The 27,814-nt window shown below is 42.7% G+C and overlaps 1 protein-coding gene across 1 annotated transcript in view; it reads right to left on the bottom strand.

Annotated features, from left to right (window-relative positions):
* Positions 1-26,941, bottom strand: part of CREB3L1 (cAMP responsive element binding protein 3 like 1) — a 101,185-nt gene extending 74,244 nt beyond the window's left edge. The window contains exon 1 of the mRNA XM_044437243.1: positions 26,741-26,941. Within this exon, the coding sequence (XP_044293178.1) occupies positions 26,741-26,848 (108 nt within the window). The 5' untranslated portion in view covers positions 26,849-26,941. The remainder of the gene's footprint in view (positions 1-26,740) is intronic.
* Between the last annotated feature and the right edge of the window lie 873 nt (positions 26,942-27,814).

Raw genomic sequence — 27,814 nt, 5'->3', positions numbered from 1 at the left:
TCAACTATTTTCCTGATCTTCTAACCTCTGTTTGTTATTCTGCCCCACACAGTGCTAAAACCTGAAAGCCTCTTTATCAGCTCATTCACTTGCCAGAACAAGGAAGGTCTGCCAAGTACCCTTGCAACTTGGCAGATTACATTATTACTTTTGCTCAGCAAAAATTCTGAAGCTGCTCTCTCTTGCATTCTCCCACCACAATAGGACTGTTAAGGCACAATCTTATGGCATCCCAACATCATCTCGGAGGCCACAAGATTCTTCAGAGTCCAGGCACTGAGCTCCTCCAACCTTGGCGTTCAGACTTAGAAGACTATCCTGCCTCTTATCAGCCAGTGTGGAAAGAATTGCACCTGCTGTCCCCAAGCCCTAGATGAACAGGGGTGTGCCAGCGTGGGGGTGAGGGTAGGAAGTGTAGGAGGCTGGGACCATGGACTTCCACTGATTTCAATCAGCATTTCAGCTTCCTTTCCTCCCCCTTGTTGGCCCTAAATCTAGGCAGCTGAAAATGATCTCTAGTGAAAATGCCCAGTGCAAAGCCCAGCAATGGCTGACAGGCTGGGCATAAGATGCATGTAAACTTCTGAGTTTAGTAGAGCAGCAGGATTGCATCCTTAGTGACTTTGTATATTTCCTTAAATCTTTTCTCTTTTATTTGCAATAGTTCTTTGTCCCTTCTGAAGGAAAAAAACCTCTTCAACCTAACATCTTGTGGAGTGAGGAATTTATTTAGCAAGTCTGCTCTTGCTCCTTCTCTGTCTTCCATCAAGATGATTTCTCTCCTTTGTCTTCTAAATGTCCAGCAATGGCTTGACTGGCTTTCTCCTTCTGGTGTATCTAAAGAAATGTTTATTGTTTGTTTTAATGTTTTTAGCAATCTACACTTCAAGTTCATTTCTGACTTGGCTTATTCTCAACTATCACTTGTTTTGCCAGAGTTGATGTTCCTTTTTATTTTCTTACTTTGGGGGGAATCCTCTAGCTCTTGTGATTGTTGTTTTTAAAGTATTTTATAACTTCTTTGACTTTGCTGATTAATCACACTAGCATACTCTTTGATGATACTGAGCTTCTATTATAGTGGTTTTAAATAGCATCCAAGCATGCCAAAGAAATATGATCTATTGATTTAACCTTCATAATTGTTAAATGGATCCTCATTATTCAGACATTTCCTCTGTTGAAATTAAATGCGATGTTTAAAATTATTTTTCATTGTGATTTCAAAATCACACACAGTACCCATGAAAAAAAATATTAAATAAATAAATAATTAAATGTGAATGTATTGACTTTCTGAATAGCTTTCTGAATAACTTTCTACTTTCTTGAATCTGATAGTATTGTGGCAGTCACTCTTCCTGAGTGGTTCAACCGTACATGCATTTTGCACCTGGGTACCACTCAAGAGTAAGTCAAGGGTCACCAGCCACTAGTTGGCTCCATGACTAAGTGTTCAAACCACTGTGCAGGTAGCTGCAATTACCCAGCAGTGAGCAACTTCAGTCTGGCAGTGAACAGGATCAAAATCTGCTTGGAAACAGGCTAAGTTTAAGTTCCCCATACTTGAAACAATATTTTATGTGCCATTTAAAAAATTACCTGTGGTCCCCCTGAATTTGGGGGGGGGTGTTGCCCACCCACCAGCATTTCCACAACATGCCGCTTCCCCAGTCACAAGCTAACAATCAGAGTTATAGATGGAAGAGCAATAGAAGAGAAATCTCTAGTATTACATTATGATACATTTCATTTGGAGTTTCATATTCCTATGCATGGAGATTCTGTAGAAGAGTTTACCTCTTTTACATTTTCCATTTCATGTATGTTCCTCCATGTCATTTTACATGTCCACTGGTAACCACATCCCACTGATTGCAATTGTTCCCCCACATGTTATGCCTACTACATCTGGTTTTTTAAATTATTTTAGTACAGTTACTCCAATTCCCCCATCTTTAACTTGAAGCCTTCTGGCATTAGCATAAAAATACTACCATAAAGCAGTGAGTGTGTGTGTTCTAACACAACATCTAGTCCCTGGAGCCTTCCCTCCTATGACACCAGCACTCAGGAAACTAGAGAAAAGCTCTGCAGGTCAAGAAAACCTTCTAATGTTTCAGTACCAACCTAAACACTGTCAGCTGACCACATAAACCCATCAGGACCCACAAGGCTTTACAGAGCCTGAACTGCAGAGTTAGTTCCTCAGTATGAGCAACCTGTTGTTGGGAGAAGCAGTTGCTTGCCTTACCTTGCCCTGCCCCAATTTTTGTCTGACTTTTCCAGTTCCTTCCTACCAGCCCAACCCATACTGCATCACCTGCTTCCAGTCTCTGGATCTTTGTTCCCTTCTCCTGAATCCAGTCACTCACTTGACCATCTTTGACTACAGCACCTGCCCCAGATTTGATCTCCCTGCTGAGGCTGGACAAAGCCTAGCCCTAATATGTTGCATCACTTTTCAAAAGTTATTTTCATGTCTGATTCTCCACATACCAGTTTGGTCCCTCTTGTATAAGTGTCTTTTGTATAAGTTCATTGCTAAGTTCGTAGCCTATCTAGAATTTAATGACCTGGAACATTGATGCCACCATCCTTTATTTAATTGAATTGAGTTGTACCCCACCTTTCTACCAAGAGTGACATTCAACATGGCTTCCCAGAACAGGTTGCCTTTCTGCAGATGTCAGTTTAAAAGCTGCTCTGTGATGCTCTTTCTTTTTTGTGTTGTTAAGATCTAACTATTTTGTTTCATTGTACTTCAGGTGGAAGCAGTTCCTTTTCACACAGTTTTGGACTGTCCCAAAATATTCTGCAGCACCTACTTATTATTTATTTGTTTATTATATTTATATTCCACAGTTTTTCCTTCCAAGGAACTGAAGGCAACTTACATAATTCTCCTCCTCAGAATCTTATCCTCACTTCCTGGGAGGAAAGTTGGGCTGAGAATCTTGTGATGGTTAGCTCCATGACTGAGTGAGGACTAGAATCCAGATGTCCTGAGTCCCAGTCCCACATTCTGAAATCACGGTACCATATTGGCTCTCACCTAACAAAACTGAATTCTTCCTCCCAATACTACCACCTCATTGAGACCCCATAGGTGTGCCCAAATGCTACACTGGAGGTCTTTGCCAGACTAAAACATCCAACACTTCCAGACTGCATTCTCCAACATTCCTGATAATGCCATGGACTGCAAACAGTGAATCAGCCCCTAGACTGCATGCAACATCTCCAGGGTTCATACTGACAAGTAGCCACCATGGCCACGAACAGGTTAAGACCCTCAGGCATAAAATCCACTTCCCGGTATGCTTGCACCTATTTCTTCCAGGCAATCACTGTTGTGGGCAGGCCTCCTGTGTTGGTATGGAATGCTTTTTGATGCCTCAAATTTGGCTTCTTTCTCTTTTTCCCTGCTGGTGCCTGGTAAGTGGGTTCAGGAGCAGAGAGACAAAGGTCCAAAGACTGGAGGCAGGTGATGTGGTCTGAGTTAGGCTAGTGGCCAAAGGCCTAAGTCAGCCGTCCCCAATATGGTGCCCTCCAAAGGTGGCTTTCCCCAACCTTGCATCCTCCACTTGCTTGGATTATAATTCCCATCTTCCTCAGCCAGCTCACATAATAGTTATGAGCAGAAAGGCTGCTATAAGGAATTCCTAGCCCAGATTGTAGTGCTTCACTACTATGAGAACCACAAGTCATTTCTTTTACCAAGGAATGTTGATCCACTCAATATTACCAATACATTTCTGTTGATATAGTAAATATTATTTACCTCCAGCTGAACCCTATATCACAAAGAATGTCAGTTACCACACCACCTAGGGTTCAGCTTGCCAAATGGTGCTAATTTTCCTTCTGCCTTTGCTCTCAACTTTCTAGCCATTTGCTGTTACCTCTCTTATTCCCAGAGTTGCTATTTGATTCTATTACAATGCTCTTGCATTGATTCTAATGACCTGAAATAGCCTTTTTCTTATTGATCCCCAAGGCTAGATCCATAATAATAAACACTGTGTGATCTTCCGTGACCTTCTTTGATAATATAAGGAGCAAAGCAGCAAATGATACACAAAGTGCCCAGGACTCAGGCTTCAGAATGACAGGTCTTTTAAAAAGAAAAACAAACAATGCACTAATATGCTATAAAGGCTGAAGCCTTCTCAAACAGGTAGCAAGACAGATGATTACTATTCCCAGGTTCTTCATAAAAGGGAATAAGAAAGTTCTGCTTCTCCAAAATAGACCAAGATTATGAGGAACTATGATCAATCCAGATGCAAAATTCCATTTCACCTAAGTCTCTTAAAGCCAAGCTGGGAAACTCTTCAAGATTATGCATTCAGCAGGATGGTGATGTAATTTGCAGAATGAACAGAATCTCACAAGCTGCTAGACTGCTCATGGTTTTAGTGATGTGATATGTCTGGGCACCGTGGCATGCAAGGAGCTCTCTGGGAGCCTGTTGGCAAAAATGTGTATGTGTGCCTTCAAGCACAGTGAGTGTTTTCCAAGTGCTGTAGCTTATAATGTAGAATTCTGACCTGATGCCAGTAACTCAGTGGAAAGACTGTGCCCTGCAATCATAGAGGTTATTAAGCATTTAACTCTTAGCTTTAAAAACAGAGAGACAGAGAGGGAGAGAGCATAATCATTTTCTCCATGACTTTATGGCCAGAGAATAAAAAACTTGGCAAACCAGGATAAAGTGAAGCTACTTCCTTATGCCAGAGAGAGCTTGGATCTTGTAGGCTGGATAGCTATTCTTTGCAGGTACAGCTCATCAACAAGGCTCAAATGAAATGAATTTTGAGAGGATCAATATTTTGAATATCTGCATCCTATGAAGGTATGGAGAGGAAGGCTGTCGTGGCCACTGTTTTGTTCTTGCTAGCAAAAAACCCAGTAGGAAACTATTTCTTCTGATTATAGTCTTGGACCAACTGAAGAGACTCCAAGCCGTCTATTACAATTTCCATATTTCTTGATATGACCACTGCAAACAAGAATTCACTGGCTTCATGGTATCACAGATACCTATGGTATATGGTGTTAAGTTATCGATTCCCTACTGTCCCTTTGTTTATCAAAACTGGGAACAGGAGTACAAGGAGAGCTTAAGCTCACCAAAATCCTTGGCACTCCACTTTCAAGTGAGGGCAATGGGGAAAAAGTGGCTATTTGCTGCCAAAAAATGGCAACACATTACTAATTGCCTTGTGCAAAGGTTGGTTTAGGTTAGCCCAAGACATTAGAGCTGATGTTGGAATACAGTTGATTACCACCTTCGCACATAATCCATTCATGATAGTCTGAACTCAGCTGTTCCTCCTGCATTCACAGAAAAGGTATCAGAATATCTGAACCACAGAATTACCTGTCTGGACCATGTTTTCACAGGCAATGTTTATTTTGTTTCCTTTTTGGCCTGGTACTATTTCCCTCCCTATAAAGTAACCCAAGTCCTAGGCTGTTCCCACACCATTTCACACCATGAGCAATTGGCCACTTCTGGGCGTGCAGTTCAGTTGAAAATTACAGCAAATGGAAGGACTGGCAGGAAACAGCAAGATCCACAGCCAGACCCCCATCATGACAATATTTAACATTGTTGCATACATTTACGCTCTTCTTCCCATGCTTTTTCTTCACATAAATAAACAAAGAGGTAGTGAAGGCAGCTGTGTTCAAAGCATTTGGATGTGGGTTGGGGTTGCCCATAGCTAGAAAGGGAAATAAGTGCCTTTCTTACACTCCTGGTTCACTGTCCCAGTCTCTTTATTTGTGTGTCCTAACCACACCAGCCTTGTGGAAAGGAAGTTGCTCAGGAGGGTCTTTGTCTTTTTAAATGACTAATCCATCCAGAAAGTTGTTCCCCACAGCATGTTTCCTTGTATAGACCTTGGCAAATGCAAGCAAAACACAGGAGAGACTGTTTTCTTGGAAGCCAACATTTCAAGTACTTTTTCTGAGATTAGTTGCACATTTAATCCTTTGGAAAACACAAAATTCTGTAACATTTGGGAATTTAACCATGTATTTGTTTAAGGAGTAGTTCATAATTGCCAACCTCAGACTATGTTGTGCCAAAGCTCCGCAATATTAGAACTGTCACAATTGTTAAATCACTCAAATGCTTCTAGAAGCAGAGCTCTTTGCACAACCTGTGAAAAGGCACTGGGCAGCTATTTTTTTTTTTTTCCCTTAAAAACTCGTCTGAAGTAAGAGAAAAGATGGAAAAAATTGTGGGAAAAGACTGAAAGACTTCAAATGGAAGGTGATGTCTGGCTCCCATGTAAATTGATGGCTGCATATCTTGTCTTGAAGCAGCCTAAAATTAATATACTGTGATGTAAATAATACCCTTAATGGTAGCACTGTCTAAAATGGTGTACCACATTGAGCACAAGAACTCTTTGAACTCATGAAGCTCAAGTATCAGGACTGAAAGAAGTAACTAAAATGATGAAGGCACTGGACTAGAGCAACTTCATTACAAAGAAAGTTTACAACGTCTGGGATTATTTAGCTTAGAAAAAAGGCACATAGCAAGAGCCATGATAGTGTTGTACAAAATTATACATAGTGCACAGAAAGTGGATAGAGAGATATTTTTCTCCATTTCTCATGATTGGTTTTAGAGACTAATTGGCAGGAAACTGGTTTAGAAGCTGAGTGACAGGAGATTAAGGAAGAATAAAGGGAATCACTTCACACATTGCCTATTAGAGTATGGAATTTGCTGCCACAAATGTGGTGATGACTGTCAATTTGGGTGACTTTAAAAGGGGATTTGACAAGTTCATGCAGGATAAGGCTACCAATAGCAACTAGTCCTAATGGGTCTCTGTTACCTCCAGTTATCAGAAGCAGTGGCCTGCCTACACCTGTCCCTGGGGAACATGGGCAGGAAGGTATTGTTGCACTCTGCCCTACTTGTGGGCTTCTGACAGGCAGCAGGTTGGTGGCCACTGTGTGAACAGCATGTTGGATAAGAGAGCTTTGCCCAGCATGGGTATTTGTATGTTCTTAGACAGGCAGATGGGGCAAGGCAGGCAGTTCAACTGTACCACCTCAGGGTGTTTCTGGAAATGTATCCCCATGTCAAACTGCCCCTGCATATAAAAAGTTTACACATCAGCAAGAAAACTTCCCCCATGTGTATTCTCCATGTCACGCATGTTTTTGACAGTTCTGGCATGGAGGTACTTTCAAATAAACAGGCCTCCAAGGTCTGCCCAGGGCATTTTGCTGCCCGAAATGCAGAACAAGATGGGCTGGTGCCTTCTATGTTCCCATTCGCACCCCCTGCGACACACATACACAATTCCATGTGTAGAAGCTGCCTAGACTTGCAGTTGAATCCTGCTTCAGCCCCAGCAATAGGACAAAGTCCTCTGCCCAACCCAAGGGCCGCAGGCTTTCTCATCATTGCTCACCTACTCCTCTACCCGGTGTCTGTATTGCTAACCGCCTGCTCCATTTAGACTGTATTATGTTTGTATCCCATGGTTAAGATAATATAATTGATTCATTTTGCATTTCATTTTCCCCTTGAATATATTAATATATTGTTTGGGTTTTTAATATTACTCTCCTCTTTAATAACTAATTTTGAATAGCAAAAATATTATAGATGCTCAGCTTAAGAAACCATAAATTACATTGAACACATTTACTCTGAAATTAAACTCACATGCACAACTGCAGAGTTCCTTCATCTTCTGTAGTCTCAGTCTCAAAAATGTTTCTCTTCCAATTGTATTTCTTCTGAATTTCTGCTAAGTTTCTACTACTCCAGCCAGCTTTGTAGATTTATTTACTGTTTGTTGAAACACTTGGGGTTTTTTGCATCGTTCATGCCAGAATCAGTAGCACACTGTTACCTCATCTTAAACCACACAGCTGAACCCTGATGGTGCCATCAGGGCTTGAAAGGGTCCCTGATGACAGTCATTAAAAATGGCCATAATCCTCCCTTGAACTAAATTGTGCTGCAGAATCCAAGTTATTCATGAGTCCAAAACAGCATCCAAAATTTGTGGCAGCCTATTATATATTATGTGACCATCTAGCCAGCAGTTACTTCCAATGCAGGAGAACAATTCATCTTCCCAAGATACTCCACTGCTACCTTAAGGTGGACATTCTGGAATCGAGGAATTTCAGTGGGAAATTCCAGACTGAAACCAATGAATTAACAGCTACTAAGAAGTTCAATTAATTTCTCGTGGCCTCAGTTAAAATAGCATCTTTTTATTTCAGGACAGGTGTTACTTAGCTTAACAATATCACAATGTTTGTGTTACCAACACTGTTTTATATATTTAAAACTGTAACTATTTTACATTTATCTGAGCTTTAATTCAATTATCACAGTCTATATTTCTTGCAGTTTGTTTTTCCCTAATCTCACTGCTAACAATTTTTCTCTCTATACCCAGTGCTTTTTTTTGTCATAGAATGCACCAGAACGGAGTTCCGGCACCTTTTTTCGACAGATTTTCCAAATTTTAAAAATAACTTTTGAAAATTTGATGTTTGGTCCACGTGGATTTGAATCACCCTGTTGAGCATAGCAGGTGGCGGCAAAATCATTAAAATGGTGCATGTGGGCTCCTTGTGTGTCAAATCCGATGCATGCGTACTTCATCCGCGCCGGTTGTGATGGCACTGCTCAGCTTGTGGTGCTGCTCGGCTTGCGACTGGTCATGTGGTTGCATGCTGAGTGCTTACTGTGGGCGGCGACCGTTATGTTTCATTACACAACTGACGTGGGTGTGTGTACAGTGATTGACTACGTGTGAAAGGTAAATAATTTCATGAGTTCCGGCACCCTTTTTCTTACAAAAAAAGCACTGTCTATACCCATTCTCGCTATATACCTACCAGCCAGATCTTGGGTATGATGAAGTGGTCTCCAATCCATAAAAACTAATGTCATAATAAATTTGCTAGAATACACTAATACTCTTTTGTTTTCATTTTAACTTTAGAGTAAAGCAGGAGGCCCAATTCAAATTAGGACCTTGGTATAGGAGCTGAGTGTGGGGGTTTTGAAAATCTAGATCAAGGAATCCTTTGTTTAGAAGAATAGTTTAAAAAGACATAACTGCTAGATACTGATTTACAGTAAAGCCTACTTTGGCCCTGAGCTAGGGGTACCCAAGACCTAAAGTAACTTCATATATTCCCATTCAGTCCGTCTTGTGCTTTATAGAAGAATGAAAAGGGAAGCTATTTTTAAATTTGAAATTAAATCCTGTGTCTGCTGAAGCTCTGTCATGGTGTCTGACAGAAATGGAATCACATCTCCAGGGCTTCAACTAAGGCTGTAACTGTTTGCCCTTTGGGTACAGATATATTTTAACACATTTACTGTACCTCGAAAACATGTCTTCTCAGAAGTCGGTTTCACTTCTGCTGACTGGCTAGGCCTCTTCTCTTTCTAAACATGCATAAGATTGCACCCACAAACTGTTAGACTTCCCGGGTTCTCCTGCTCTACGCGGTGCCCACCCAGTCCTCCTACATCAGTCCTTCTCTCTCCAACTTCAAAATATGTATAAACATTGTTCTTGATTCTCCTAATGTTTTGCTTCACTTAACTGCAAATCTTTGGTTCATTTTCCCAAGGCATTGAATGGCATTTTGGAAATGTTCTGCCTTGGACTATAGGAGTTGCTGCTTTGATCAGAAAGAAAAATCTTTCCAAGTAGCAGCTTGACATGTCAAATTCATCTGACTCTTGGACTCACTGGCACTCCCACAACCTTTTCTTTTCTGGTTTTCAAATCTGATTTTTTCCCAGACTATATGTGTGGAGTTTGGAATTCTCTATTATTAGTATTCCTGGCCCTCTTACTGACAGGTGTGGCTCACTCACTTGCTTTCTGCTCGCTATGGAAGGAGCAGGGTGTGTACCAACCCCTGACAATACCAACCAAAACAGTGACTCAGAACCCCTGGCTTAGGCTCAGCAGAAGCACTCTTGAGCTGGAATGACTGGGAAGAGGCCTCTCTAAGGGCTTACTGCCTTGTATTTGATGGAATATTCTGGGATAACAAGCCCCAGTTGGATGATAGGTAAGGTTTCACTTTTCCCCTTTTGATTTATTTGTTGGGAAACCCAGCAAGAAGGTGCAGTCCATGCAAAGTAAAGTTTTATTCTTTTATAGTCTCTCTCTTTCTGTCTGTCTCTCTCGCTCTCTCTCTCTCACACACACACACACCAGTCTGCCTATAGAAAACTTTCATGCCCTGCTCCAGCTTTGCAAGCCAAAAGAAATATGTGACTGACACAAACAAGAACTAAGGGCAGACCGAGCAGGCAGTGCAAAGAGGGGTCCTTCTGAATGTGGAAGAAAGCATTTCCTGCTCTGCCATAAATGTGAGTGGGGCAGTGTGTCACATGACTCCTCCCACAAGAGTTAAGTAGTGACCTGTGCCTTGCATATCTGCCCTTCAGCAGGAAAACGACAGTGCTCGTTGCACAAGGGGCTGGACTGAAGCCAGACAAAGCCATGTCCAGCTGTTCTGTGTTCCGGCTGGACAGCAACCCAAAACATGAGCAGCTGAGGAGCAGCCAGGAAATCTCCCCAGATAACAACAGGAAATCAAAACACCCACTGCCAACATGCACCAGATGCAGCATCCTTCAGAGCTACAGGAGGGAGAGATACCAGAGCAGCACTGTGGGGATTACATCATGCCCTGGATAACCCCTTCAGCCTATCCTGCTGAGTCTGTGCCAGTAGGCCCAAATGACTCAGGAGCGTGCTGAAGTTATCTCCAGCTAAGTTCACGCTTTCTTCCCAGCTATTCTTTCTCAACGCAGCCCTGTTCTTTTCTTGCCTGTAACCTGCCTGAGGAACAGAACTTAACAAATACATGTCCCTGCAATGCACACACAGCTGCCACTGCAAGTACCACACTGGACTCATCTGCGGATCTGCACCCCATGGCCAAGTGCTGAACTAAGAGGACTTCCACATCTGCCATGGCTGAGCACACTGGCATCCACAGGAACTGGGGTCCCCTGCCAAGATGTCTGGACAGCTAGGGCAGCTTCCCCAACTTCGTGCTCTCTAGATGGTCTTTACCCCTTTGGGAGCTGTAGTATGACACACCTGAAGGGCACTAAGCTGGGGAAGGCTGAACGAGGGCATTCAAAGTCTTTTAATCCTTTCCCCTGAGGGGCAGTTTTCCTGTAGAATAATAATCTCCCTTTCCTAGTTAAAATGTAACTTCCTGCAGGAGCTTTTGCCAAAGCACATCCATACAGAGGACACAAATGAGAACTGAGAGAGGGCAAAATAGTAATGGTAACAACAAACTAGAAGGCAATTTATCTGGTTCCAAAGGCAGATCCTCCAATTAGTAACCAGTTTATTAACCCTGTGAAGTTGCTGAGATAAGGAGGTACTCAGGTCTCTTGTTACTATCTTATATGTTCACAAACTACAGGAAATCTGGGATTTTGCTTCCTCAGGCTCTCACCTTCCTTTTTAAAAATCTTTTCTAAGCAGGTTTTTGCCCCTCCTAGTTCAGTTGGGCTGCAGTCACATACTTACTTGCCTGAAAGAAAGTCCCACCAAATACACTTGGACAATTGCTGTGCTACATTGCATTTATATCCTGCCTTTTCTCTTCTTGTGAGGAACCCAAGGTGGCTTACACCTTGATCCTCACAACAACTACCTTGTGAGGTAGATAAGGCAGAGAGTGAATGATCAGCACTTTTTCATGAAACATCAATAAGACATATTTCACTTATCCAGATGAAATAAATAGAGAAGATGATCCACATTTGCTTGGCTCTGCAGTGAAGGAAGCAAAAATTGAATGGAACTTCAGCATCCTACCATAAAACAGCATAGGTAGAAATGGGATCCTTGCAGTATGGAAAATAAATTGAAAGAACATCTTCTGAAACCACAGAAAGCAAAACAGTCATTGCAAACTTCAGAGATTAGTGTAAAAACAGTAGCAGATGAAATATTCTAACATCTGCTTGGTATAAGGAGATTCACATCATAGAACAGAACAATAGTTTCTATTACATCTTGAAAGAGTGCCTTTGGTCTTCAGAAAAATAAAATAAGAAACAATCAATGAATAGATAGTCTATGTTTAGAATCTCCTCACTACCTGCATTTGTAAGAATCCAAGGCTATGAGCAACACAACTTCCCCAGCCTTAAACAGAGAATCCCATCTATTAGGCAGCAGTTCTGGGCGCCCTTACTCAGGAATAATTCCTATTAAACTTGAAGAAGCTTACCTCTGCATAAATACACTTAGGATGGAACTGTTTGCTTGGTTTTGTGTTATCTATGTAGTTTGCACAGGTTTCACAAAAACAACAAACAGACCTTATCTGTGGTTATTCTCAGGACCATGCCAGAGCTTGAGGAACAAAGCTCTCCTGACAACAAGCAAAAAACAAACATCTAGTAAGAATATACTGAATGGAATGTCCTACTTTCAGATTCACTTTCTTTCCATATGGCCTAGGGTGAAGATGATATAGCAGTACACTTATGTTTCATTTAAGCTCCAAGCAAAGAGCAACCATCCTAATTTTAGTACCTGCTTACTAAGAGAACTGTGCATAGAATTGTCCAACACTTGTTCCCAAAAGACAAGAAAATAATAATTCACAGCTTAGCATGGTATGCTTAGTCCAACATACATGAGGTATAATTCCTTCTCTCCTCTGCTCTACTTCAATGTCAAAGGACTATCACCAGCACTTAGATGAATTAGACAATTCCTTATTAAAGAGACCTTGTGGTGTCCAACAAGCACAAAACAAAACATTTTGCTGAATATGATGCAACCAAAGATGCATAGATGAACAGGTATAGATGCCAAAGTGATGATCCACTGATTAGGCAAACAGAACAATCTAATTCCAATAAGTGTTTATATTAGTCGTATGTCACTTTGCCTGACCACCCTCAATAAGTGCTTCCACTAAAGACAGAGACACTGATGCTGTTAAAAGTGGCTGGGCCAAACTTAGATATTGCAGGTATTCCCATTCAGTCATAGGTGGCATATCATATTTGGCATACAGGACGGAAAATAATAGCTTATGTTGGCATGCACCTGTTGGTATAAAGTAAAAAGCACCTTATCTGTTCATGTCCACCACAAACACCACCACTCCCCCCCCACCAAAAATATCAATTTTTAGATTTAGATGTAGATTTTAGATTTATGGATTGCCCCATAAAGTCAATTTATCATGAAAAACGGCTTGGGTCCTGGTTACCTGAAGGAGCGCTTACATCCTTATATGCCCAGCCGCCCCCTGAGATCGGCGGGAGAGGCCCTTCTCCGGGAGCCCTCCATGGAAGAAGTTAGGAGGGTGGTTACTCGGAGGAGGGCTTTCTCAGCGGTGGCGCCTAAGTTATGGAATGCGCTCCCCAGAGAGGTCCGCCTGGCGCCGTCGTTATTTGTTTTTCGGCGCCAGGCAAAAACCTTTTTATTTAAGCAGTATTTTAAATGTTAATATTATTGAATTTTATTTGGCCAGGGCGGCTTGTTTTATAGTGTATGTTTTATATTATATATTTGTATTTTATTGTATATATTTTAAAATGTTATTTTAATTTTTTGTTGTAAGCCGCCCCGAGGCTTCGGCGAATGGGGCGGCATAAAAATGTTTTAATAAATAAATAAATAAAAAATGGCTCAAAGTGCAATTGATGTGACATCATACATCACTATCTATAGAAATTGTGGGAGGAACCCTATGAATTCTTGCATATCTAGAACTAATTCCACCCATTTAGAGAGAGGAACCTGACAAGAGGATTCCAAAGTTGGCCAAGGTAAAAGACCATCGGAAAAGGATGGTTTAACCTGGAGTCCTGCACTTAGCATGGGGTTGGATCTGATGGCCCAATGGGCCCATCCAACTCTACTATGATTCTATGACCAAATTTCAGTATGCATCAGCAGATAAGCCTGATGATATAAAGCAGGGGTCTCAAACTCACGGCCTGCGGGCCAATTGCGGCCCGTGGGATGATATTTTGTGGCCCCCACTTGATATCAAAGTTTAGTGATAGTGCGGCCCACGCGTTTTTCTCACACGCACCTGTGTGAGTCATTAGCCTGTGTGAATCATTAGCCTTCCCTCTAAGCTGCGTGCCGGGACGAGCAGGGCACGGGGGAGGGGCCCTGCGGCCTTCAAAGCACCGGCAGCGCCCGGGCCGGCCTCCGGGAGCGACGCAGGATGAGCGGCCCACCACCACCGCAGTTCAGGGAGGGGAGTGGAAAAGCAGACAAGCTTGGACAATTTTTGAGAGAATTGCCCCTTACCTTCCCTGAGCTTTCCAGGATGTTCAAGCAGACCATGTGCCTTTTTGGGAGCACCTATCTGTGTGAAAAGCTCTTCTCCACCATGAACTTTAATAAGTCAAAGTTCAGGTCCAAACTTACTGTTGAGCATCTTCAAGCCATACTGAGGGTCTCAGTTGCTTTCTCCCTCAAGCCAAATGTGGCTCAGCTGTGTAAGAGGAAGCGCTGTCAGGTCTCTGGCAGCAAGGAGTAGGAGGAAGTAAGAGAAGCCTATGTTCTGAAGAACCGTTCATGTTCTGAATTATTATTAGTAAAGATTGAGAAGATTGGATCAGTTGTACTTTTTTTTGGAATACTTGAAATCCATTTTTTGTGGAATACTTGATGCAGCCCAGCCTCACCCAGACTCTACTTCCAGAGGCCCCCAGGTAAGTTGAGTTTGAGACCCCTGATATAAAGGAAGTTCTGGAATACTGAATCCATCATCTTTAACTGGAACTTGGAACCCTACAAAAATTAACAAAATGAAGCACTTATTTTCTGAAACCAATTGCCAGGTATAGATAAGGGAATCCCACATATATTATCATCTAATGTACAGTATTCATCTTAAGCATATTTGCCTTACCCTCACAAACTCAGCTCCAAAGCTATTTTATTGAAGGAATATGGTGATTCTATGGTACTACAAATTAAATCTCAGTTCAAATTCCATATGGAAGATTTTGCAAGCTATCATGAGTTCATATCTGGATACATGATCTGCTCAGTCTGTCAAACCTAAAGGATTGTGCGGATTGGCCTCTAGTTTCCCACCTGAACTAGCAACTAAAGGCAATAGTATAATCAAATTCTTACAACTGTCATATAAATGCCCTTCATCATCTTTGCATTTTTCCTCTTCTTTACTTTCCTGCATTTCTTAGGCCCTCTTTTCTTATCATATAATTAATTTCTGAAACTTGCTACCCCAAGATAAGGTGATGGCCCGTACCACACATTGTTTTTAAAGAGGATCAAGATAAATTCATGGAGAATGAATGAGTCTGTCTATTCTATGACTGCAGGTAACAGCAGTTATATGCAACCTTGAGGATCAGAGGCAGTATACTGCTCAATTCCAGCAGCTGAAGAGCAACAGCAGGAGAGGGTCATTGTGTTTATACCCTGTCCATGGGCTTCCAAAGGCAACTGCTTGGTTAGTGTGGCAAACAGAAAGTTACACTAAATTTGTAAATGGTCTTATCTCGCTTCCCTCAACCTGGTGCAATAATTAAGCAAGCAATTAATGATTAGGTGACCAGTGCTGCATCAAACCTATGCACTGCAAACTTTGATGTAAGCTGCCTTTATTAAATGAGATTGACCTTGCCTAATGGCACAGTCCCATGCATGTTTAGACCTACGCTGGGTGGGAAATATTGGGAGCTGAAAAATGTGGCCTAAACCTGCATATGATTGCACCCTAAGGAACGTCTAGCATTTTTACTCCATATTGCTAGACTAACTAGACAACACTGGCTAACCATAATTCAAAAGATGGTATACATCAACTAACTGTTAACAGCTTATAAAATCGGAAGTGTGACACTTTCTGTATAGGCCACAGTGCTGGGCTGGCATCAGCTCCAAAGACATCTGTGTACCTCTCACAGCAGCTGAGACAGCTTCCCACTGAGCTATGGAATCCAGCAGAACTGGAAACTGGTAAAAATTCTTGGCTAGACTTTTAGTTCCAGCTTTCAGGGTGGGGGCGAAGGGGGGGAATTTTCAAGCAGAATTGAATGCACATGGCCCTTTTCAATTAAGTGAGCTTTTCATCCACTGTGAGCACAATATTTGCTAGGATGAGGGGTATAAAAGTTTTCCAAAGCTGTGTATTATCTGTTATGCTAATCAAATGGTATGTGGAGATTTTTTCTATGCCAATTCTTTCCTGTCCTGTCCTGACTCTGATTTCATCGTCTGTCCAGTCTTGGGCCTCATCAGGACACCCAGGAGACTTTTAAATTATTTTGTTCACACACACACACACACACACACACACACACACACACAGAGAGAGAGAGAGAGAGAGAGAGAGAGAGAGAGAGAGAGACTGCCTTTGTATATGGTGAAGAAACTTCAGCTAGTTGGTTCAAAATAGGGCAACAAGATTGTCAACAGGGGCCCAGCCAAAATGATCATATTACCCCAGCGCTTTGCCCTGTTCTCAGCCTAATTCCAAGTGCTATATTAACTTGTAAAGCTCTAAGCGCTGTGGGACCAGGTTACCTGGAGGATAGTCTCCTCCCACATATGGGGGGGGGGGCAAAAAACCCAGGGATTTACTTATTAAAAACTGTGTATTTATTTTTACATGTTCAGACTTCCATCACCTTCAAAGCACTCTCTGTTTGATGCAATACACCTATGGAGACAGTTTTTCCATTGCTCAAAACAAGTTTTGAACTCATTGATTTTGATGCCTTTTAGTGCTTCTGCCATTTTTTTGTTTCATCTCTTCCACATTGGCAAAACATTTCCCTTTGAGGATTTTTTCATCCAGGGAAACAAAAACAAAAACAAAAAAAAGATTGCAATGGGCAAAATAGGTGAATAGGGAAGGTGGGGCACAAGGGTCATGCCATGTTTGGTCAAAAGCTGCTGAACACTCATCTGAACAAAATTTCACTGCCGCACTTTGTTCATGTAAATCAGCCATCACAAAACAGGCAAAACACGTTGAAAGGGTCTCTCAAAAAACCTCACTGAAGCTGAATGCAGCCATTTACAACAGCCCAGCTGGGTACACGGATGCAGATGTGTTCCTAGAACACTCACCTAGTGGGGGAAGCCTATACTACAAGGGGCTGCCCTCCACAAGATAATTGCTGGGTTTTATGAATTCTCTCCCCCCCCCCCCCCACTTACTTGCCCAGGCTTTGGAAGTTCAGCTTCAAAAGGCATTCTCCAGGCGCCTTCACCAAGTGACACAAGGCAGATGGCTTTTAAGCAGGACTTTTCTGTTGTGGCCTGTGGCACCCCAGCCGTGGAATAAGCTTCCCCTAGAGACTCGCCTAGCTCATACACTGCAGTCATTTTAGCGCTGGCTGAAGACTTTTTTCATTCTCCCGTGCTTTTTAAACCTCCAGGTTTTTTTAAGTGTTGGAACTCAACCCTATTGTGATGCCTGTAAGATGCTGAACTTGCAGTCTTACAAGCATCATATGCAGAGTGGAAGAATCAGCAGAGATGCTCTTTGCCTCCACATCCTCCCGCATTGCATTTTCACTAAGTGGGTGATAATCTAACTAACATCTAATAATACAGATAATATATCTAACTAGAACATCTCAGAGGGGGAGGGAAGGAAGTTGGGCAGCTACAGGATAGCTGATAACCTGGTTTCTCAGTCTCCTCCCTTCCCTTTGCAACACCCCCACCCTCACCAAGTTCACTTCCCTGACCCCAGACAGCAGCTGGTATGGTCCTTTCTGGGCCAGCTGTGAGGGTACAAGAGAAAAGGTTCAGAGCGCTAATTCCCAGCTCTAAAATTAGAGTCCTGTGACCTGTCAGATGCTGTCTAGGAGCCATAGGATTGCCTCCTCTGTGTTTTCTAAGATGTTTGAAGTGCTGCTGGCTTTTACTTTGGTTTTTAATTGTAGTTTAATTTTTAAATGTTTTATATTCTGCTTTTTTATGTTGTTATATTTTGTGGTGTTAACTCTTATTTTGCAAACCATTTAGACAGCTTCAGTGACTGGGCAGAACTGACATGTAATCAACTAACAAATAGAAACCATGTGGTCATTTCCCAGGCCTAACAACAGGAAATAAATCACCTTGCAGGATACAAATCGCAAGAAACTAAGTGAGCTAGATACTAGCAACTAGTAAATCTCCCCAATCTTCCAGTTCCAGAAAATGTATGGACAAAAGCTGTATGTCAAGCCATGGCAAAAGCTTTGTCAGAAAGCATTCAGAAACATCAGCAGGTGTTGAGTCAACCAAAGCTGGCTAGGTGGTATCCCCCCCCCCCCCCCCCGTTAACAATATTCAGTGTACGTATTTGCCTGGCTTCTACCCATGCTTGGAATTCTGAACCTTTCAGAAGCATCTTGGATCATTGGGTTAATAATACGGATGGTATTGCCATATGCATTGTTCCCAAAGATAAAGCAGGTTCATTGTGGGATTAGAATAGGAATAGACAAATTGGTTCACCAATGTCTTTCTGGCTTAAAGCCAGCAAGAACACTAGAGAGGGTAGGCAAAGAACAAACAAACGCTCAAAGCATAACTGTGTCTGAAGCAAGAACTGAGGGCTGCCTTCTTCATCATAGCATTTATAAAAACAATGAATGAATAGCGGCATTCTGGCAAGATTAAGCAATGCTGCCAAAATCTAGTGCTGACAATAGAAAGGTTAACACAGCAAGTGCAATAATATAATGAGAACGTTCACTGCAGTCCATAAGTAAACATGACATGGAAGATTAAGTTTACTTATATAGACTCCTTTCATGTCAGGAAGTCAAGCACAGGTCCCCCAAGGGCAAAAGAGAGGCTGTGTGCCAGGCCAGAAGAGAATCTGACTTTATTGCAATGTATTTGTTAGGAACAGGTGAAGTAGTATTTCAGTGTGGGTGAGCTGAATTGCATCCTCCCCACTATGTCCTCAAAGGTGGAGGGTTTCAGTGGTTATAGCCACATGCACTGACTTCATTGCCCCCCCCCATTATTTTTACCATCCCAGCACAGAGAAAGGGCCAGTGCTGCAAGGAGGAAGAGGTCCTCCTAGCACTGGACAAGTCCCTGGCTTAGTGCGGCATGCACCATCCCCAGGGCTTGGTTGCACAAACTTCATGAGCTGGATTAAACCAACAGCCTAGAGGTTTCGCATTCCTGGACTAACAGACGAAATAAGTGGGATCTGAAACAAAATGTTTCAGTGTCAGGTTGCTGCTGTTCAGAATTCAAGCCAGCCAGCCATATCCTTTTCACGGATACTCTACCGCATGCTTTTTCCCAAGTTTTATGTAGAAAGTCATTTTGTGCCAGTTGAGTATGTCCTCATTGGGTTCTTTTACCTCTTTTGTAACAGATGAGTGTGTAAAGAGGAATGACTAACAGCAGAGGCCAAAATGGAATGATGGATGGAGTTAGCATTAGTTGAAGAAAGTTCGTTAGGAATAGGTCAGGAGCAGTTCATGAGAGGCCAGTGTTAGTTAATGTGCAATCCCAAGCATGCTTAAACAGTAAAAAGCAAGCAAGCAAGCTGGGGATTGTAGCACTGTTATTTATCACATTGATGATTGTTTTGAATGTTGACCTGGAACATAAATAAATATAAATTTCTTCTCTTAAATGTGTATATTCTGGCCTGGATATGAAGACTGACATATCTCACCTCACACACCTGTGTGTGTCATGGAAGTACACACAGTTAAGGCTATAAAGATTGGAATCCTACAACTTTTTACAGAAAGGAGGCAGCTGGTGCTTTGAGGATGTTAGGGAAAATCTGAACTCAGTGACTTCTGGAGCCCCTGTGGAGGACCCAGAAATATCACGTAGAACCTTTGTGGTTTTCTTTTTCAGATTATTTGCTCTATGAGTGATGCAGTTTTTGCTTTAGTCAGATAATGAATCTGCTCTTAGTACTTAGAACAAAATCTTGCTATCCATATTCTCCCCCACTCAGATAATACATCTAAGCAAAAAACAAAGAAGCTTTAAACTTTCTTCAAAAGGATTAAAACATTGTCAGAAAACTCTGGTGCACAGGACAAACCCACCTCCAATTTTGGGTTGCTTCTGAGAGGGAAGATTTTTCCCTCTTCCAAAATCTCTACTCTCAGTTATTGTCTTTAATAGAGGCTGATTATTTTGACTTTAATTCTCCATCTGCAATGATAGTACTGCTAAGGCTGGACCTTGGGCCAAGTGATCCCCCAGAATGGCAGGTGATGAGGGCAGCAGAAGGAAAAAACCTCAATTTTATTCCCAGTTGCAATGGTGCTATGATTAAAGTGAGTTCACAAAGCAAAACTGTTGGGTTTTTAAAAAATAGATCAGGGTTGTCAAACATGGTTCTTGTTCTTCTAACATGTTAGGAATGTAGGAGCAATTGTAAAGTATGGAAGTTCTGGGGAAAGAGATTACTTGTAGTCATCACTCCTAAAGCAACACACATGGCCATCTAAAGTCCACCATCCCATAAAAGCGGTAGGCACAGGGTCTACAGTAGCCTAGCTACACCACTAATCTGCAAAAGTAGAATGAATAATGACCAGCATAGGAGGGAAGTGAGGATGACTGGCAAGAGAATGGTAACCCTTATTGCACAATGGCAGCCCTACAGCCCCAGGCCTCTAGTACTGCAGCAGAAGCTTCTACTACAATAGTACTAGGGCAATCTGGGCAGCTTTGTCCCTGTGCCTCAGAAATTCCTTTACTGCTGCACCTCAGTAGAAAGCTGCACCAGTACTACAAGCTTGAAAGTAGTTTTCTGGGCCTCAGCATATAGTGGAAAAGACCAGCACCGGCCCTGTCTGCTTTCCAGTCTGTGGTGAGTCAGGGGGGAGAATGAAAAGGTTTTTCATGTTTTCAGCACTATCGTTGAAGAGGGTGATTTTATCTGAATCACATCAAAAATATTTTAAAGCCTGCACTTTGGGATGGTTTGTTTTGGAAGATGAAGTCATCATGCAAGTTATCCCTCATTTTCTGCTGAATTCTTAAGAGAGTTGCCATTGCTCAGCGACTCACTGATTGACCTACTATATGTAAGAAAATGTTTAGTGATTTTATGTTCTCATTATAATCTGGACTAGGAAATACAATCAGTGAGGTCATGATCACTCTATCCTTTCAATACTTTCTAGTAGATAACTAGAATTCTATCTTTTTTCAGACTCCTTGATTATGTGAACAGCTTGCTAATCATAAGTATCACTTGCTGATATACGTTTTGTTCTGACTTGTGTCATATTCGAAGAGCAGAAAAACAGTGACATTTACCTGTGTTTCCTGAGGTTGCTGTACCACAGCTTTCTACAACCTGGTGCCCTCCAGATGCACTGCTCTGGCATGGCCATGCTGGCTGGGAATGATAGGCATTGCAGTCCAACAAATCTGGTTGGCTAAGGCTGCAGTAGCATTTTGCAATTTTAATGAGCTTGCAAACATCAGTGATACTAATTACAATAATCATTGATAAATGCTTGCTGCGAGACTGCACTAAGAGGCAAGAAACCATCTGGTACTGCTTGCCAGGATGTATCAGGATACATCAGCCTACACACTTTCGCTAAGTCAGAGAGGAAAAGTGATAAACAAAGCAGTACCATTAATCAGTACACTGGACATTGCCTTAAAACTAACCTTATGTATGTTAATCAGGTGCTCATTCACTGAACTGCAGGGCCTTTTCAGATCCTGCCTAGGTTCTTTAAGACTGCAGGATAGGGTGTAAGATACCTGAGGTAAAACAAAGGGAATGAATAGACCTCTAAAGTAAAGTTTGGCATTGCAGCCACCGCTTCCTCAGAGACAGACAAGATGGCCCTGTAAGAAGAATGCTCCAGTCAATGGGCCAGTGAGAAGGCAAGATACAAAGAAAGTTTCAGAGGCCTTGCTTCAGATAAACTGAATACTAATGAGCAGTCCTAGCATTGCACAGGATGTAATGGTCCTTAGTTTGATACAGCAAAATCTTTGCGCAAACTTCCTGTCTGTCAAGTGCTAGACACTCTGTGACCTGTTTATTTAAGTACTGGCATGCCTGCTGACACATTTGGGCATTACTCCTGTCACTGTGCACACCAGTGCCCTCCTACAGGAGGAGTTGGCCAACTCTATTCCCCTAGGAGGGGGGGCTGTCCCTCAGCAGTGGGGAGGGGACCGAATAAGAACTCTGCCCCTGGCCCTGCTATTCTCCCGTGGCTCCAAACTGTATCACTCCACCACACCATAATGGGATTTTCCTCCCCACAACAAAGACAAAATGCATGAAAAGATTTAATTGTGTAAAACTCATTAGTTATATATTTCTGTATGACCAAGGCTGAGTCGCTGAGGGTGCAATCCAGCAGGGCTGCCTAAAAGCCTCCACACTCAGAGGATTGCAGGCATCCCATGCAGAGTGGAAGGAGCATGTCCTTGTGCTGCACTCTTCCTGCCCTTGATGGCTGGTTCTGGCCATCTACCCAAGGTGGGTCAGATGGAGAGGGAAGGAGCCTGAAGCACTGCCAGAACATGTTGCATCCGGGAAGACTCAGCCTCCTCCCCTCCCCGTCCCCTGGAATGCCCTCTCCACTCCTACAAGGTTGCTTTTAGGAACTTGGTGAAACTGCTGACAGGGTTCTTTCTTCACCAGCTGCAAAGGGTGTAGAAGGCTCTGAGCATGGATCCCCAGCTCTGAGAGAGGAGCTTTTTCTGACCTCTGATCTGGGAATCTGAACATTCCTATGGCCCTCTCGATGCTGTCAAGCACCCATAGAGTTGTTCTGTGACTCATTATTATCTTTTGGTTGCACAGTCCCATTGCTCTTTCTTTCAGAGAGAAGTGCCAGCAGAGGCTCTTTTTACATATGGTGTTTATCCTAGTGCTTCTCCAGCTGCGGCTTGGTACCCACCAGCTGGTCTCAGCCAACATTCAGGTAGGTCTTAGTGTTGCAGCTGCCTGGGCCTCTTTGCGCCGCAGGCAGGTGTGGTAATGGGGCTTGGGTAGACATCAAGGCCAATATTTTAAGCTGTTGTTTCATTTTGTTCTGTTTTAAAATTAGGCATAAAAAAGAAGGGGATAAGAGGGAAACTGTTCTAAGAACTGAATGTAAAAGCAGGACGAGGAAGGGATTACAGGAGGTTGATGCTGAAAGTTACGTGCAAAAAAGAAAGGAAGAAGAAATGATAGGAGATGGGTAAGAAGACTTGGAGAGGCATGTGGCAGAATGAGAATAACAATATAAAATAAACAGGAATTTTAACAGTGTTTTGGGCACTCTTAAAAATGGCTGCCAAGGAGGGGCTTGCTCATTCATAAAATGGCTGCCATTTGTGGGCATTGAGAGCCACAAAACACTCATTTCCCAGCAGGCAAACCAGTGAGACTAACAGAAAAGCAACTAGCTCAAATCTAGGGCACGAGTCTAAGTATAAACCAGAAACTGTGGGTCTAAGCCCCAAAATAATGTTTTTAAAGCTCTCACCTAAACACAAATAACAGGACTTTCCCATTTTAAAAATCAAATATTCTAAGGTAATAACATTAAAACCAAGAGAGCAGGTAACCTAATGGATGCCAAGAGCAGCATCCACGAACATAGCCAGATTTAGAGTCTCTGGATCAGCAAATGCTTTCGGAAATAAATTTGAACCAATGTCTGTACTTGAGGAAAGCTGAATTATGGAGCTCATTACTAAAAGCAGTGGCAAACAAAGCAACAATTTTGCAAGGAAGGATCTAACATCAATATGAAATTATATCAGTAATTGGCAGCTTATAATACCAAATATCACCTTCATTTGTCACCATTTTGTAAGTACCTCTGGCTTTACAACATCATTTTGCAGTTGGTAGGCCTCAGTCATTTTCACCTTTCTTCAATTAGCCCTGAAGATAAAAAGTTTGAGAACCCCTGTTTTACCTAAGTACTGCACACAATAGACCATTATCTGAGTGGGATGGTGCAACTGGTGTACTGTACCAGCAAGGGGTTGAATTTGATGGCCTTCTTGCCCCCTTCCAACCCTACTATTCTATGATTCCATGTGGATTGTATATGTGCCCCCCAGAACTATTGTAGGGATGCATGTCATGCACAAGCAAAAGAAAGAAATTGGCATGGCTAACTCTAAACTTCAATTGTCACTGAACTGTATTGATTGTACAACCATTTACAGTTAGTGTAGTGTGCCCCTAGTGGTTGAAAGTAATACTGCAGGCTTCAACCACAGACAAAGCAAACTAGCACAGCTGTTTGCAAAGACATGGGCTGTTTAGAGAAATCTGCCACCTACTGTCTGAAGATGGTACTGGAGGTATCAACAATATGGACGCATTTAAATTAATGTACATTAATCCATTTAAAAAACAAAATAGCGCCTAGGTGCCTCCCTTGTATTGTTCCCTTGTGCAGGTAATATCAGGTATTAGATCTTAAAGTCCTGAAGTATGGCACTGATGGATAGACAGACAGACACACATCCTCTTTTTTATTATAGATTAAAATAAAAATCTGTAACAATTTTATTATATTATTAATAATAATATTATATTATTGCAGCAAAGTGGAGTAGTTTAAGAACAGTTGCTGCTTGGGTTGCTTGATAACTAGAAATAATATGCTCCTGGCCACTAATCAGATATGGTCTGAAATAAAGTGGTGTGTGAATGCCCCCTCCCTAAATAAAATCCCAGTTCCGTATATATTTGCATGAATGTAAGGAACTCCAAACTCATGTTCATCCTGGGAATAGATGGTTGGTACTGAGTTGTGGGCAGGGGATACAAAAGATAGACTAAGTTTAGAAGGGACCAGAATCCAAAAACAATTGTTAATGCCTGAACTAAAATAGTTGCTTTTGTGCAATGCCTTCTCTACCTTGTTATCTGAATTTTGGAATGGTAATATGAACTTTTATAAATACATAAATACATTCCCCTCCAAAAAGCCCTTACATCAAAAAATGGTCTTGGTGTTTATACTGCCTGCCCCAAAAGTAAATAAGCACAAATGGGTTTAATTAAATTAAAAGAAAAAATTTAATTAAAAGAAAAAATGTTCTTTTTAAATCCAAATTAATTTTTCATCTACCTCTTTCCTCTGACCAGATCAAAACATACTGTTTTACAGGAAGGAGATGGCTATTAAATATAGTCCCCCTGCTTACACCTCAGTGCCTTCTCCAAGCTAGAAGGTAGGTGGTGGAATAATTTATCAAAACAGGTTGTGGCATTTCCATTAGGCTCCCTAATATAGGAACATTGACACATCAGAAAAGTCCCTATATTTCAAATTAATTATATTTATATTGATATTTCTTTCCTACCTTTCTAATGCCTATCCACTATGTTTGTGCATATGACGCATTTTGCATATATATAGTAGGGGCTCCATGCACTTCTGGAGAACTTATTCAGACTACAGAAAACAGTCAAGATGAAATTAGCCAAGATGAGGTAGTTAACACGTACTAAAACAGACATGGAGTCTTCACCTGGTCACATTTCTCTATTCTAGCGTGGCTCACAAGTAATTATCATCACCTTTCACAGTCTCCTTAGAGTAACAGCATGAATTGAAATTGCCAGTGCACACATAAACATGTCCAGAGATGAAGAATAGCAGAGTGAAGAGTTTAACAGCTAGCCACCTTCAGATGCACCATATTGATGTTCAAATCAAAATTGGTGCTCCCCCATCCTACTGCTGTTTTTAAGTTAAAACAAAAAGAGAGATCTAATCAAAAATCTCTTGCATTACTTCTCCTCTGGCACTTCAGAGGTGACGTATCCATTAAGATAACAGGCTAATGGGATCTCATCTGATTCTTAACCAAGTTTTTAAAGGTTTGTAGAACTTTTGTGCTGGGCATGTTCTGAACTACTTACAACTTCAGGATCACATGGAATTTGTTTCTTGAAATAGAAAAAATAGTGTTGTGAATCTACAGAAAATACTCCATCTGATCATACAAGCATGAATGCATATGATTCTTTGTTCCATGGGGAGGTGACATTTTGCATTCAGATCACCAGGTCGATCTGTATGGATCCCCCCACCAAAAAAAAAAAAAAAAGTTAATCAGTTCTTGTTCACCTGCTCAGCCACCATACTTCAAAGCAAGCATTCTGGCTAACCCATGCATACATGGCTATCTTTTGGAGACAATAGGATAAAATGGTGATTGCGTGAGAAAAGCATCACAGATAGATGTTCATATCAGACGTCAAGCACAGTGCTTGCTGTCAATGGATTCGCGTCACGCATTTAGCTGCTAGTCATCAAGCACAGAGAAATCGAAGGATGGTATGTGCATGAGTGAGTGAATGAACCCACAGTTTTGAGCCACGCCTGCCAGGCATGTGATGGAATATACAGGGGATGAACGGTCGTGTAAATCTGCATGCAACACGTGTTGCTTAACAGATCCCGACTTTAACTGAAATCGCGGTAGTTCCCAATAAGTGGCTGCCAGCAAGCTGCTCTTTTAAGGTGAGGCTGGAAGCAAATCCGGGGGCATCCCAGGACACAGCAAGGCTCCTTCCGCCTCTTTCCATCCCTGTGCCTCTGCCCCCTCACCCTCCGACCAAGAAAGAGCCCCAGCCAACCTAAATCTTCGGGGGGCTACTTTACAAATCTTGCCGGCTGCTCTTCTGCTTTTTCGCCCGCACCCAACAACCTCAACCCTCTCCCGGGCGCTCCCCTTACCACATTGCTGAGGAAATCCGCTTCGTTCAGATCTCCCAGGTCCAAGAAACTGGACGCGCCTCCGGGGAAGAGGCGCTCCGCGGGGAAGGGCTCCAGGATACTGTCCATGGTAGAAGGGCCAATCCGGAGGTGGAGGAGCGAAAGTGGTGGGGAACCGGGAAGGCACTCTGTTCCCCTCCAGCGCTGCGGGGTCCTTTCTGAGCCGGGCAGGGTCACTCGCGAGCAGCCGCGCGCAGCGTATCCCAGGGCGCTGGGCAGGGAAGGGCCATCATCTTCATACCTCCTCCTGAAGGAAGCCAGTAATCCATGGGGGTCGTTTCCCGTGAGCGGGGCTAGGGAAGCGGTGGCGGGGGGCGGGTTGGAGGGGGTGCGGCTGAGGAACGCCACCCCGGTAGTGCAGGAGGGGGTGCGGGATCTGGGCTGAGGGAGAGGGGAGCTGCAAGGGGCTGAGGCAGCCTCCTGTAGGGACGAAAGGAGGGGCGCTTCGCCTCCTCCGGGATCTCTGCCCAGCTGTCACCGCCACACTCGGCAGTCCAGCCCTAAGCTCAGCCGCCTGTCACGCCCCCTTCCCCAATGCCACGCCCCCTTACTCATGAATAAGTAAAGACGCAGCCGGCTTAAACCTACCTCCTCGGTCTCTGAGGTAAGCGAAGGGTTCGCCCACTCCCGTCCCTTCCAATGGGAACTCGGAACTGGCTCGAGAGGCGAACGCGGAGCTCGAGCTAGGTAGCCCGGGCGCGCTTAGTTTAGGACGTGTTTTACCGTAGTAAGTAGTATATCGGCAACGGCCCGCCAGTTCTCGTCTTGTTCGTGCAGCCGCAGCGTCGTCTGATTGCGGGAAAGAGCATAATGATAGCAGTGCCAGAGACTGTCCCCCTCTTTGCGCTGTCCCGAGGATTATGGCCCGGCTGACAAGTCCCTTGCTGACAGCTGCCTTTTCCTCAGGCAAACCATTGGACTGTTGCCTTCTGTACTGATTCCATATGGCCACCTACAGGGTACTCAAAAAATTAAGGGTGTGTTCAGAACTCTGGGGGCAAATGGGAAGTTTGTAGGATTCTAGACAAGCCCTTC

This window comes from Varanus komodoensis, unplaced genomic scaffold (assembly GCF_004798865.1).
Source record: "Varanus komodoensis strain SLA01 unplaced genomic scaffold, ASM479886v1 scaffold3, whole genome shotgun sequence".
Taxonomy (NCBI): domain Eukaryota; kingdom Metazoa; phylum Chordata; class Lepidosauria; order Squamata; family Varanidae; genus Varanus; species Varanus komodoensis.
This window is presented reverse-complemented; position numbering and strand designations above follow the sequence as displayed.